Source organism: Poecile atricapillus, chromosome 11, assembly GCF_030490865.1.
Source record: "Poecile atricapillus isolate bPoeAtr1 chromosome 11, bPoeAtr1.hap1, whole genome shotgun sequence".
Classification (NCBI taxonomy): Eukaryota; Metazoa; Chordata; class Aves; order Passeriformes; family Paridae; genus Poecile; species Poecile atricapillus.
The window spans coordinates 18,880,333-18,895,328 of NC_081259.1; the positions used below are offsets into that span (position 1 = coordinate 18,880,333).

At 51.5% G+C, this 14,996-nt stretch overlaps 1 protein-coding gene across 2 annotated transcripts in view; it reads left to right on the forward strand.

Annotated features, from left to right (window-relative positions):
- Positions 1–10,013: 10,013 nt before the first annotated feature.
- The window catches only part of NPTN (neuroplastin), a 39,543-nt gene continuing 34,560 nt past the window's right edge, over positions 10,014–14,996 (forward strand). For both annotated transcript variants that reach the window (XM_058847068.1, XM_058847069.1), the window contains exon 1: positions 10,014–10,238. In XM_058847068.1, coding sequence (XP_058703051.1) covers positions 10,151–10,238 — 88 coding nt within the window. In that variant the 5' untranslated portion in view covers positions 10,014–10,150. The remainder of the gene's footprint in view (positions 10,239–14,996) is intronic.

Here is a 14,996-nt window from a genome sequence, read left to right on the forward strand (position 1 = left end):
ACACACAGACACACAGGGACACAGGGACACACCAGCACACAGGGACACACAGACACACAGGGACACACAGGCACACAGGGACACACCAGCACACAGGGACACAGACACACAGGGACACACAGACACACAGACACACAGGGACACAGGGACACACCAGCACACAGGGACACACAGGCACACAGGGACACACAGGCACACAGGGACACACAGACACACAGACACACAGGCACACAGGGACACACAGACACACAGACACAGAGACACAGGGACACACAGGGACACACAGGGACACAGACACACAGGGACACAGGGACAGAGGGACAGAGGGACAGCAGGAAGTGATCCCACAGATGGAATAACCCCGTGGAGCAGCTGGCTGTCAGCACAGCACATTTCCAGGCTCACATGTTTTCAGAGCCCACCCTGCGGCACACAGCACGGAGCTTGCTTTTCCCCAAGAAAAACCCTTCCCAAAGCGGCTCCTCCACCTCAGCACCATCTTCCTTCCTCCTCCTCCTCCTCTTCATTCCCCCTTCGTGCTCTGCTGGCCTCGGGATGGGCCTCGGGAATACTGGACAGCTGTCCATGGAAACACGGAGCATTTTTAACCTTTACACCGGGATTGTTTGCTCAAGCAGAGCCCAGAGAAGGGCAGATGGCAGCACAGCCTGAAATAACCTCTGCACCCACTGGCTTCCCGGCCTTTTCCCAAAGTTTGGAAGCTTGGAAGCTTCCCATGGACCCAGCGGGATGGGGACAGAGCTCCACACCCAGCCCCGGCTTCAGAGAGGCAAAGGGAACCTGCAGGGATGACATTCCCAGCCCAGCTGCCACTCTCCAGCCTTTCCCAGCCCTGCCTCTCGCTCCTGGAGAGAGCTGCTTCTCTTCCTCTGCACAAAGCCCCAGGCCCAGCATCTCCCTGGGGGTCCCTTATAGAGACCATCCTTTGCTCTTCTTTCTGCCCAATTTATCATTTTTTCCCCCAAAATTATGATTTCCCCCCCCCCCCCCCCCCCCCCCCCCCCCCCCAGTTCTGCTTTCTAGAAGCACATGGGAAGGAGGTTTCAGCTTTTCCATTTAGGCTGTTTCGTTCCTGCACTCGTGCTTCCCTAAAAGCTCATTCAAACAACTTTAATTGTATATTATTTTCTCTCTGAATTGCCCCCACGGATAATTTATCTTCTCTTAGTGGAGCTGGAGGGAATACAATCTTATCTTTCAGCTCCAGCAAGGCTGACAATTTCCTATCTTCTGATGCCTTCTGCTCTTCACTGTGTCAGGGCTTTGTTAGAGAGTTGATTAAAGCAAAATTGCTTTATTTTATTTTATTTTATTTTTTTTTGCTGCAATCTAACCCAGAAATGCCCAAAGTCATCTTTCACAATGCTCCCTGTGTTCCCTGCTATAAAAGTCTCTCCTGCCCTGGCTGGAGAATTCAGCACCGGCTGTAATGTTTGCCATCAATTAAACCTCCCCTCCTGTCACTCCTCTGAGCTGTAGGAGGTGAAAGAGTTGGGATATTCAGCCCAGGCTGGTCATTCACTCTTGTTCGTTTTCTCCTTTTGATAAAACAAAAAAAATCTTTTCTTCATAAATTGCTTTTCTTTTACTGTGTGCATCCAGCTCTTCCCAATCCTCTCCACCGCAATTTCCATTTCTCAGGAATCCCAAAGCCAAACATCATGGTTTTGGTAACATCCGTTATAAATGAAATTAGAATTTTGACAACTTGAGTTAATAAGAGTTTAATTAAAAATTAATACAATTTAGTAAATTGAATAGTAATTTGGTATAAATTTAGTAAAAGAATACAATTTAGTAAGAATTATAATTTATATATATAATTTGCCAGTAATTAAGTATGATTAAAGCATAAGCAAAATTGACTGGGATACGGAGGAGGTTCCCACCCCACCTCACATACAAAACAAAACAATTCAAACTAAACTGATATACTGTATGCTTATAAATATTCATTAATGTTTCCCTTAAGTTTCCTCCTATTTCCCATTTTTCTGACTTTATATCACTATTCTTCATGGCACATGCCTCACCTGTTGTTAGGGGGTCTTCAGTTTTCTTTTGGGGGTCTTTTGGCGAAGGCTTCTCCTCTCCCTCGTTGTCCTTTGGATAACCTTACAGGTTTGTGTGTGTGTACTGAGCATTGTGTTATGTAAAGATACTAATTAGCCTGATATTTACTGGTTTTTATGCCCAATGCCTAAATTTGTTCTAATTTTGTCCATCTCAAGGCCGTTTTCATTCTGACACATCACTTATCTTCCAAACTACATCCTGTACCTCAATTTTAACATGCAACCTCTGTAAAGGGGTGCATCTGCCTTGTAACACTGATTCTTTTGATTGCTTCTAATAATAACTTTAATAACAGTTACAACTTAGCACGAATCAATTCCATTCATTACACACCCAGCCAGTGGGAGAAGGTTTTTGGAGCCGTGTTATTCATCACACCTCAATCTTGGGACAGTCTGCACCCTTCCAGATCCCAGCAGGATGAAAATGGCCCTTTCTAGGGCTGGAAGATCCAACTGGGCCCGATTCAGCACATTCCAGCTCCAAGCAAGAGCGGCTCCCTGGGGCTGGGGGTCCCAGCTCCAGCTGCTCGAGGCCATTAAAATCCACCAGTGGTGGCCCCAGCTCTTCCTCAGCACAGGGGTTTATTTTAGGTGTCGAGGGAGGAGTGACTTAACGAGGTTTTCATTCAATCACTTTAATTGCATCGCTGGCTGAAGTGAACGTGCCCCAGGGCAGCAGAGAACGCTGATGGGAGCGAGCCATTAGGGTTACAAACACCCCTGGCTAATGCAACCTGCTGCACGCAGGACCAGGAAAATGAGATTTATCATTTCAACAGATAGCTTTCACCTGGATTTAGCTGCTGAAGGATGAGCTGCAGGGGCTGGGGAAAATCAACATCCCCCACAAGAGACGTTGGAAGCAGGATAGTGGCAGTGACCTCGTGGCTGTCCCCTCTGTCACTGTCACACCGATCGCGGCTCATTGTCTTCATTTCATGTTAATCGCTGCTGTTTAGGCAGATGGATTATCGGCCTTTCTGCCCGACTGCCTGCGCCCCGGGGCGGCTGCGGCAGCGCTCGATGATGGCACCGCTCCCGTGCATCGATGGCTGGGGCTGGGAGCTGTGTCCAGTTCCCAAAGCAGCCCTGAGCGCCCCCAGAGTGACCCCACACCCTGTGGGGCAGGAGCAGCCAGGAGGGAGTCCTGGTGCTCAGTGATAGCCATGATAGCACAGCTTCCATCGATGGCTGGGAGCTGTGTCCAGTTCCCAAAGCAGCCCTGAGCACCCCCAGAGTTACCCCTCAGGGATCTCACCGTGTGGGGCAGGAGCAGCCAGGAGCGAATCCTGGTGTTCAATGATAGCCATGATAGCACAGCTTCCATCGATGGCTGGGAGCTGTGTCCAGTTCCCAAACCAACCCTGAGCACCCCCAGAGTTACCCCTCAGGGATCTCACCGTGTGGGGCAGGAGCAGCCAGGAGGGAGTCCTGGTGTTCAATGATGGCCATGATAGCACAGCTTCCATCGATGGCTGGGAGCTGTGTCCAGTTCCCAAAGCAGCCCTGAGCACCCCCAGAGCGACCCCTCACCGTGTGGGGCAGGAGCAGCCAGGAGGGAGTCCTGGTGCTCAGTGGTGGCCATGATAGCACAGCTTCCATCGATGGTTGGGAGCTGTGTCCAGTTCCCAAACCAACCCTGAGCACCCCCAGAGTGACCCCTCAGGGATCTCACCCTGTGGGGCAGGAGCAGCCAGGAGGGAGTCCTGGTGCTCAGTGATGGCCATGATAGCACAGCTTCCATCGATGGCTGGGAGCTGTGTCCAGTTCCCAAAGCAGCCCTGAGCACCCCCAGAGTGACCCCACACCGTGTGGGGCCGGAGCCGTGAGCCATGAGGGAACCATGGAATCATTGATGGGAAGGGAGCCGTTGGGATCATCAGTCCAAGCCGTGCACAGACACCCCAAAGACCCCAGCCTGTCCTTGGCAGCCTCGGGGCTGTGATTCCCTGGGGGGCCCTGGGCAGTCCCCAGCAGCCTCTGGGGAAGAACCTTTCCCTGATCTCCCACCTGACCCTCCCTGGCCCAGCTCCAGCCGCTCCCTAGGGGCTATCCCAGGCCAGGAGAGTGAAGAAGAGCACAGGGAGGTGTCCCCTCAGCTTCCCATTCTCCAGGCTGAATAAAAGAAGTGCCCAGACACGGCCAAATATATCCCTGAGGAAAAACGAGGGAAAGCAGCTCACTGAGGTGTCCCTGGATGTAACCACCAGGGATGCCCCAGCTCTTCTGCCTCTGGAGCAAACCCGTGCTAAGTGACCGGTCCTGAAGCCCTGGGCAGCCCCACCTGGGCTGGCATTCCCACCCACGGGAACCCTCTTAAGCTCAGCCCAGGGCTGGTCCTGGTTTGTTCTGAGCTGCTGGTGTCTAGTTTAACCCTTGCTGCCCCTGCACCTCTGGGCCGCAGGGATCTGAATCCTGGCCTGGGTTGATTTCCCAGCTTGGGCTCAGGTGTGGTTCGTGCCCCGGAATCTGCCCAGGGATCTCCTGGATCTGTCCAGCCCTAGGTGCCCTGGCTGGGATTGATCCTGGGTTGGTGTTTCCAGCCTGTTTTGGGCAGGATGTGGGGACTCCTGGCTGCTCTCCTTCCCTGCCAGCCACGGTGTGCTTCCCCTTCCTCCCCCCTCCGCGGGAGCAGAGCCCTCCTTGCCGCCCCACCAGGGCACCCCGTGTCCGAAGCCACAGCCCAGGCTATTAAAATGCCACGGGAACAGCCGTGAGGAGCACCCCGGGACATGGGGCTGTCCCTGCAGCCACCACAAGAGCTCAAATCCCTGTTTTTTTCCTCAGGAAGAGGGAGCCCAGCTGCAGGCAGTGCCCAGCCTGGCTGGAGCCAGCCCTGCGCTAATCCAGGGCTGCCACCTGCCGTCTGCTCCTACCGCATCAGCCACATCCTGAAAATTCCTCCAGATGTTCCAAGTTTTCCCCCTGTGCCTTCCCGGAGGGCCTCGCTGGCGCCCAGGAGCAAGCCGGGGTGTAGCAAAGCTGTCCCCATGCAGCCTGCCCGTGGCTGGACGGAGCTGCTCCCAACAAAAGCTATCCCTTCCCTCGGGGTAATGAGGTCAGGGAACCGCTGAGTTATTGGACCCCCATTCCCTAAAAAACTGGGTGGAGAAAAACATTCCAGCGTGCCTGAGCTGGATGAGGAATTCGCAATGGAGACAAATAATTTGGGGCTGGGTCAGAGAGGAGGGAGAGGGGGGAGAAGCAGTTTGATTTGTGCCCCTCTTGCTCTTTCCTTGCAGAAAAGGAGTTCAGGCCAACTTCAGCGTTCAGTCAGCACGGAGCTGATCTCAGCCGAGATTCCTCCCCGGACTCTGTGTGCGCATCCCAAAGCAGCCTGCCCCAAATCACCGCTTGTGTCACTCGTTTGTTCTGCACCGAAAGCCATCTCAGAGGAGATGTCCAGTCTGACAGGAGCACTGAGCACTGGGAGGAGGTGGGAATAACCCAGCTGCCATTCTCCCTGCGATTGGGAAGTGTCAGCTCAGCTTTTTGCTGAGGGGAAAAGAACATCTAGAATTATTTATTTTTGGTTTTTTGGGGGTTTTTTTTGAGCAGCTTTGCCTCCGACTCTTTTCCCTCAGAGCACGTCGCTGTGTGATTTTACAAGCTCTCCCTCCTCTCATTCCTCAGAGCACGGGGGTTTTGTCCAGTTTAAGTTTTTCCCGGCTGTTTAGGATGAAATCGGCGGGGCTCAGCTGTGCAGCAGGGTGTGAATGAGGCACGGAGCCTCTGCGGTGCCTCACCCCGATGTTATCTGCCCGAGCTGCCATTGTGCCTTTGGGGAGATGAATACCCAATAATCGGGTCGGAGTTACCTTTTGGGATCGCTGTTTTCCTGGCAAGCGGCCCTGGGAGCGTTATCTGATGTTATCCAGGGTTTCTCAGCCCTGAGAGCAGCTGAAAAAGAGGAGTTTTGTGCTGGACTCTGTTTCGTGCTCTGCCCGGCCCAGGACACGTTCAAAAAGTGAGTCCAAGTGAGGCAAAGCAAAGAAATTCTTCCCTGTGAGGGTGGGGAGGCCCTGGGGTGGAATTCCCAGAGCAGCTGGAAGGGTCCCAGGCCAGGCTGGATGGGGCTTGGAGCACCCTGGAACAGTGAAAGGATAACCCCAAAATCCTTTCCACCCCAACCCATTCTGTGAAAGCTTTCAAATGCCAAAGCATATGACTAAACACATCAAAATTACAGGGATCTCTCAAACACTCACAGCTGCAAGAAGACAAGCTCAAAATTCCCCCACAAAATAAGGGTGATGCCTCTTTGCTGCTCTCTGAGAACTGAAACTCTCCTGAATTTCCTGCTGATTACAGGGGTTTGGGTTTGTTTTTTTTTTTCCCTTCCTCTTTGCTTCCAAGATTTTCCGTCTTCCTCGTTCTGAAGGAATGAGCAGAGAATAATCAAAATTGAGACACACCCCCCACCCCGAGGTGAAAATATGTGTCTTGATTGAAGGGAAAATGCAGGGATTGGAAAACTTGGACGTGCCTGAGTTTTTCCTGGCATTCCTGAAGCTGGGAATCACCACGGTTTTCTTCACCACCAAACCACCGCGGTGGATCTAGGGCTGGCAAATCCCCTTTTCCTGCACAACTCCAGCTGCAAGGGGATTCCCTGATCCATGGGACAACAAGAGGGGTTTTTTGGCCACCGTTTATATGGCTGGAGACCAGAGTTTCATTCTATATATTATAAAATATATAGATTATAAAATACAAATTATAAGATAAAAATTATAAAATATATTATTTTATTCTATATATTAATATTATTAACATTAACATATGATTTTACTATAATATTAATACTAATATTAATATAATATAATATAATATAATATAATATATTAATGTTATATTACATGTTAATATATTATATTATAGTATATTATAATATAGTATATTATAATATAGTACATATTATATTATATTATATTATATTATATTATATTATATTATATTATATTATATTATATTATATTAATATATTTATATTAGTAACATTAAAATATATAATAGTACTATGATGTTAATATTAATGTTGCCATTAATATTAATATTATTATTATAGTAATATTATATAATATATTATGTTATATTAACATATTCTATTCTATATATTATTATATTACATTACATTATTATATTAAGTTATAAATTTTAGGGATTTGTAGGAACTCTGTGCTCCAGAAGAGTGGGGATCAGACCCGTGAGGACACCTCTGGGCTGTGGGGACTTTCTGCTCTGCTTTCTTGTGCTGTATGATGACAAACCCATGGACCAGCTCCGTGCTGAGCCTTCATTCCCTGCCTGGGGAACAACTCGAAAGGCAGAGCTGCCAGGGAAGCTCCAGGTGAGAGGAGAGCAGGGCAGAAGCGGAGGAACACAAGTGAGTTATGCAATCGTGGCAGAGAAAGCGAGCTGCTGACAAGGGACGGGGGGAGAAAAATTCCTCGTGCTAAGTTGGGCGCGGGCCTGTGGCAGCGTGAGTCACCCTGGGCTGCCATGGTTACAAGGATCTCCGAGCAGATCCAGAGCCTGCTCCCAGCGCTCGCTCCTTCCAAACTTGGAGAACAGGCAGCCGAGGGAAGGCCTAATAGCGAGTGGGTGCCTGCGAGGAGCAGAGTTACAGCAAAATCCCGGGAAAACGGCAGGGAGCAGTGTGAAAACCCGGCATTAATGGAGCTCTGCTCCCATTTTGTCTGGTTTGAAAGGGCTGCTATCAGGATTGTTCCACACACAGCTGGGGAAAAAAAAAAAAGAGGATGTTTCTGCACCGCAGTGAGAGAAAGCAGAGTAGTGTCACACAGATGAATCAGCTGGCAGCAACAGTGAGTCATGGAAATGCACCATGGAAATTCTCCAGTGGAATCTCTGAGGCACATCAAACCTGGCATCCCTGGGGAGCCAGGGGCAGCCAGGATGACGTGGAGCAGCAGCACAGGGCCAAAAATTGCTCCTCCTCACGCGTGACCTCGCCCCTGCCATCCTCATCTGAGTCCTGAAGCGTTCAGGCAGGGATTTCAGCAGGCTTTCCATGGAAAAAGTGTGCCTGATCCTGGCTTTCAGTGAGCAGTGGAACGACGTGGAGTCTGCTGATGGTCGGCTGAGATCGACCTGGGCAGGGTGAAGGAGGAGGGAGACAAAGTCAGGGAACCAGGAGAGTTTGGGATGTCACCACCCATTATTTCCCAGCCCACCCCACTTTGGGCATGCTGGTGACACAGGGCTCTGCAGAAAGCTGAAAATCTGATCTTGAGGGGTTTTTCCGCTGTTTTTCCCCCCAGTTTCCTTCTCTGCTGCTCTGCTGTCCTGTGATCTCCTACAAGCCTCGTATCTCCCCACCATCACCTGGGCTGACAAACAAAGCAAAAGTAAGCAGCAAACTGGACCTGGTGTCCGTGATTTATGACAGGAAAATAAAGAAAAGCCACCCAAAGCTCACCAACAGCCGATTTCCAGCATGCTTGCCTTGTCCAGTCATCCAGGAGTGAGTGATTGTGCTCTTTGCCCACAACTCCACTGCTAACATGGAGCAAAAACTTTTGCTTTATGCAGCTTCTGTTTCCTGCTCACATGACACAGCCCTTGGAAATCTTTTGTATGGAAGCACAGAAGTGATGGATAGAATGGTGTTTAAAATGATATCTGTCTTTTGTGTGTGCGTAGACCTCAAGCTGAAAAATTTAGCGTGGAATTGGATTCCCCTGAAACACTGTGGCCCCTGCAGAAGGGCACAGAAACTCCTGAAGTATGAACAGAGCCAAATATCAGCCCTTGCTCTGTATTTTCCAGTGTTTTATACCCATGAAGAACAGAAGCGAGGAGGAGTGTGGTGCTTCTGATATCCCAGACAGAGGGCTCTGCCATGGTGGCCATGAGGGGATGGATCCCTCAGAAAGCTCCACCATGGTGGCCATGAGGGGATGGAACCCTCAGGCAGCTCCACCATGGTGGCCATGAGGGGATGGAACTCTCAGGCAGCTCTGCCATGGTGGCCATGAGGGGATGGATCCCTCAGGCGGTTCTTCCATGGTGGCCATGAGGGGATGGATCCCTCAGGCGGTTCTTCCATGGTGGCCCTGAGGGGATGGATCCCTCAGGTGGCCCTGAGGGGATGGAACCCTCAAGCGGTTCTGCCATGGCGGTCCTGAGGGGATGGAACCCTCAGGCAGCTCTGCCATGGTGGCCATGAGGGGATGGATCCCTCAGACAGCTCCACCATGGTGGCCATGAGGGGATGGAACCCTCAGGAAGCTCCACCATTGTGGCCATGAGGGGATGGATCCCTCAGACAGCTCCACCATGGTGGCCATGAGGGGATGGAATCCTCAGGTGGTTCTTCCATGGTGGCCATGAGAGGATGGATCCCTCAGGTGGCCCTGAGGGGATGGAACCCTCAAGCGGTTCTGCCATGGCGGTCCTGAGGGGATGGAACCCTCAGGTGGCTCTGTCAGGTGGCCATGAGGGGATGGATCCCTCAGGAAGCTCCACCATGGTGGCCATGAGGGGATGGATCCCTCAGGCAGCTCTTCCATGGCATCTCTGAGGGGATGGATTCTTCAGACAACTCTGCCATCGGTCCCCTGAATGGACGGTTCCCTCAGGCAACTCTGCCATTGCGCCCGAGGAAAGGCCACCCCAGGCGGCCTCCGCCATGTCCCCCATGAGGGCACGGTAGCAAGGGCAGGCAGCAGCTCCCCGCCGCCTGGGTGTCCCCGTCCCGCCGCCAGCTCGACAGCTCGGCAAGGAGGGGGAGCCCCGAGCTGGAGGACGCGGCGGCGCTGAGGGCAGCGCGCCGAACTGTGCCAACATGGCGGCCAGGGGCGGGCGAGGCCAGCGCTGACACCGCCCGCCCGCCCGCCCGCCTCGGCCGTCCCCTCCCCTCCCCGGCGGCGTCGCCCCCCGCCCCGCGGATCTCGCGAGAGCGGCGCTGCGCTGCGGTAGGAGGTCGGCGGAGAAGGACGGACGGAGCCGCCGCCGCTCCCGCCGCCGCCTCACCCTCCTCCTCACCTTCCTCCTCCTCCTCTTCCTCCTGCCCCTGCCTCAGGAAGATGTCGCGCTCCGGGCCGCTCCCCGCCGCCTTCTCGCTGCTGCTGGCGACGGCCGCGCTGCTGCCGGGACCCGCCGCGGCGCAGAACGGTGAGGGAGGGCGGCGGCGGGGGAGCGGGGAGGGGGGCGCGTTGCTATGGCGGCGGGTGCGCTGTGGGCAGCCCCGCGGGTGGGGGGCGACCCCGGCTTTGGGGGGAATCCTTCGTGATCTGGGGCCCATCGGGGGGAAGGGGGGGAAGGAGGAGAAAGGGAGGACGGGGGGGACAGGGTCGGCCCCCCCCGGCTCCTCCTGAGGCGCCTCGTGCCGCCGGTAAAATGGAACATCTCCTCATCTCCTCCCGCCTACTGAACCTGCATCTGCCGGGCCGCCTTAAATCATTTATAATGCAATAAAGCCCGTAGTTCCTTAGCAACTGGAGAGGTCCTTCTGATAGGAGCGTAAAAGAAGGAATTAAAAAAAAAAAAAAAAAAGGAAGGGGGGGGAGAAAAAAGAAGAAAAAAAAGAAAGAAACAACCAACCCACCACACCCCAAGCCTTCTCCGTTCCTTGTAGGATAGCATGAGCTAAATCCAGCTCGGCTGCCTCCTCCCCGGCGAGTTCGCAGCCAAGTGCATGACAATTAGTGGCACAGAGAAGCGGGGCCAAGAGGCTGCTCCAGCCGAGCCTCCTGCTCCAAGGAAATCCTGCAGCGCCCAGGAGAATGCCTGGCTGCTCCCGGAGATGCTCCATGTGCAGCATCACGGCCAGGGCTGCTCGGGAAAGGCAGGGAGCTGGGCTTTTGGGGGGCTCTGACCTGGGAAAATCTGCCTAGGAGAAAGGGCTGCCTTGGTAATACGCCAATTCCATGCTAGTCTCATCGTTTCGGCCTCCTTTCCGTCTCCTTCCTTTCTGCTCTGCAGATAATATTCAGTCCTAGGGTTTTTCTGGCTGTTGAGGTTGGCTCTTTGCTCCAGGGGAATCCTGAAATCGCAGGGTTGTGGAATTCCCTGGCCTGGTTTGGGTTGGAAGGGACCTTAGAGCCCATTTCCCCTCACCTTCCACCAGGCCAGCATTGAGGCTCTCGGCGCCTTTGACATTGGTAGGTGAGATCCAGACGGGAAAAATCCTGGGAAAAAGATCCCAGGTGAGGATTATTCCCCGAGCACGTGCAGATTTTGCAGCGTGAAAGCAGCAGCGAACCTCGTGTCTCTGCTGAGCAGAGTTTGGCATCCGCGCCGTGAATGAAAACCGGAGGCTGTCCTTTGTGGAGTCTGGGAAAAGCCTGCTGGAGCTGGGGGGAATTGGGGATCCCGCTTCCCTGAGCTTCCCAGGAAGGTGCTGGGACTGGTCGAGTTCTGCTGAATTCCCAGAGAAATTCCAGCCCTGGGCTGGGGTGGAGGGAATGGAGCAGCTCCCCGGGACGGAGTGACATGGAAATGGGTCAGGAGGGGCAGGGAAGGTGTCAAATGCCAGCAGCTGGGATGACAATCCCGGCTGGCTCCGGGACAAACCTTTGGTGATGAAGTGAATTTTGGGGAGAGCTGGAAAGGGCCTTTATCGTCACTTCCACGCTGGCCTTGAAGCCAACCAAAGTGTCTTGGCATGAGGGGAGATTGCAGCCCCCTGGTATGTCCTGAAGGCTCATAAATTTTTATTTTTAATTGAGTGATGAGGGAAACTGAGTTTCTCTGGTGTTGTGGGAATGAAAATCTGCTTGGGAAGGGGTGGAGAACCCCAAGCCAGGCGAAAGGTTGAGATCTTTGACTGATATTTATTGCTGCCCCAATTTGAACTGCTGCAGAGGAACTGGGCTTTTTTTTTCAGCCCATTGGAAGCTTCCTGAAACAGAACAATTCCTCTTTGGTGTGGAGAACAGGTCCAGCCATTTCCTGAATTGTGGATATTCCTCCAGCTCTTCCTTTGCAAACTTCTCACCCAGGGGTGTGTGCTGTGAAGGGGCAGGGGAGGATCCCAAAGGGCAGGGATTCCTTATCTTCCACTGGTGATGAAAGGTGATAGTCCAAGCCCTGCTGAGCTCAGGGAGGTGAAGGAATGGCCACACAACCCTGGGCACCGCTCACCTGGAGCAGAAAATTCCCACTGGAATGCTGAGTGGTTGTGGGAAGCAGCTTTCTCCCCACCTCTGACAGGAGAGGTGCTGAATTCCCAGTGAGTTTTCCAGACTTCACGCAATCCAGAGTATCCAGAGTCAGGCTCACCTGTGGATTTCAGCTTGCTAAAAGTGGAAGGAGGTTTTTGGCTTTGAAAGCTCTTGCACGGACACCTTAAAATCTCAAGGAATCGTGTCAGGAACTGCACTTTTTCCTGAATATTCTGCTGGGAAAACCACCGGTTTCTGCTCGTGGCTTACATCCAGAGCAGAGTTCCTAAGGAGCTGGGGGAGAGATGGGGAAGGATGAGGAGGAAGAGCTGGAAAAAGCCAGTCAGGAAGATCCCTGCACTTTCTAAGGGCAGCTGTTGGAAAATCGCTTTAATGCTTCAAAGCAGCAGCTCCTCGTGGAGGGGAGGAAAACACGACTTTTCCACTTGCTGCTTCACCTTTGAAGTATCTTTATTTCAAACCAGCAGCTGGAAAACCAGAGGCTTCAGCTCAGTGATGATTCCACCCCAGAGTGGCTGGGATTTAAAGGTTATTTTATTGTCTATAATTGCTGCAATTCCCTGTGAAATCTGCAGTGGTTTTTTGGCACACTGACACAAGAGTTTGGAGTGGGGGCAAGCTGGCAAGTTCTGCCCTGAAGTGCAGAGAATTCTTCACCATTCTTCGCCCTAAAATTGCTTGGGTTGTTCTGAGCTGGGCATGAGGGGAAATAAAACTAAATTAATTCAGGTGGTGCTTGTTTAGTTCATCCTCTGCGTGGATGAAGAAGGAGCTAGAACCAGCAAATACGGATTTTCTGTTGGCAGAAACCAGTCTAAAAGTGACCATAAAATCAGGAAAATTCCCCAAGTCAATCCTGAATAGCAAAAATTAATTTTTTTCTTGGGGGAGCCATGGAAAGCTTCACTTTTATCCTCATTTGGGACTGCTGAGTCTCACCCATTCCAGCTGGGCTCTGCTGTGCTGTTGAGAGGTGCCCAGAGAATGAGAGCCATGGTTTCCCAGAGCATTTTTGGAGCCTGAGTGTGGGCTGAGCAGCGAGGAGAACGTTCAAAGTTCTCTTCTCCTCCCCACCAGTGCTTCCCTCTCTTCCTCCTCCTCCTCCTCCAACTCCCTGTGTGATCCAGGCAGGCTGTCCCTCCTTCTGCTGCTCTCCCAAGTCCTGTTTTATCTTCCCAACCCAGCCCAAGGTGGATTTGTGAGCCTCAGGGACCCCTCTAGCCCATCATCCATTTGATTTCACGCTTTCAGTCGTTCTTGCACCTCCTGAAATTCAAACTCGTGGCTCCAGAGGCTGAGATTTCATCTTTTGGAGGTGTTTTTTCTCTAGGGAGGCGTTAAAGTTCTGTCGATAAATCTATCAAATCAATAAATGAAATAAATCAATAAATGAAATAAACAAATCAATAAATGAAATGAACAGGACAATTCCTGTGGCCACGCTGCTCTCAGGTTTGGTTTTGATTAAAGCAAGAAGGGCAGCAAAGCACAGGGAGCACACACAGCTCGGGTCTGCCTTCAGCCAAGCCCTTCCCCATTTTTAACAAGTTTCCCAGCAGAATTCTTCTTCCTGGAGGCTGGAATTGTGGGATTCCTCTGGAAGTTTGTGTGTTCAGTCAGAACTCCTCAAAACAGGAATATTTGGGAATAAACACAGCAGCTTTTTTCCCAGTTAACTCCGGAATGCGCATCCTGATTTCTGTAAAGCTGGAGGAGGGAGCTTGGCTGGTAAAAACATAACTCAGGAATTGTCAAAGCTCTATCAAATCCAATATCCAGTCATTCCAATAATGATAATTATCAGTGATTTCATTGTCATGGTGATTTATTTTCACTCCAGGTTAAATATTTGATGCCTGGCGCTTCTTGGTTTGGGTTTTTTTTGTTTTTTTTTTTTTTTGGTGTTGCAGATTTGCACTGTGAGATGTTTCTCTAGAGGAAAAATAGATCAAATTCTTGTTTGAATTAAAAAAAAACAAAAAAAAGGTAATTTTTTTTCTCTAATTGCTATAGTTTTGCATGTTTTAAAATTCACAGTGGTGACAGGATGGAATCAAGGTGTAGCTCCTCACATTTTGGGGGTATTCCCAGGGATCTCGGGGCTGTCCCACTGGTTTGGAAACCTAAAATGAAACGTTTTGTGACGTGGTGCCTTGATGGAACAGCAAAACGAGAGGAAAGGGGAATATCAGAACCTAAAAAACCACACTCAGCCCAAAAACTTCAGCCAGAAAAACAGCTGTGAACACACGGAATTCCGTGGGAATTGGGAAAACTGACCCAGAGAGCGCCTCGGAAATGCTGAGAGAAATGGATTTAAGTGCCCAGGGAAGGCTTTTGGCAGCACAGAGAGCTCCCAGCAGATGAGAGGCAGCCCGGAATAATTCCGTGAGGGCGGACAGCGGGAGTTTGCAAAAAAAACCCAACAAAACAGATGCTGGGAGCATTTTTAAACCTGAGCGTGCAGCAGCTTGGCTGAGCACTCCGGGGGTTTTATTTTATTTTATTTTATTCCCTCGTGGTTTGTTGGGAAAGCTTTTGTGGTGTTTCAGCAGTGCCTGCCTCAGGTTCAGGCTGTAAAGGGGTTTGAATTCCTGGAGTTGGGAATGAGGGAAGCGATGACTCAAAGAGCTCTGAGTCAGGGCTGGGCTGCTCTGTCTGGTGAAATCCCTGCGGGTTTGGGGATGTTGGGAAGCTCCTGAACAGTCAAAAGGATTAGAAAATCCCTAAAATACAGCCCCTGTTG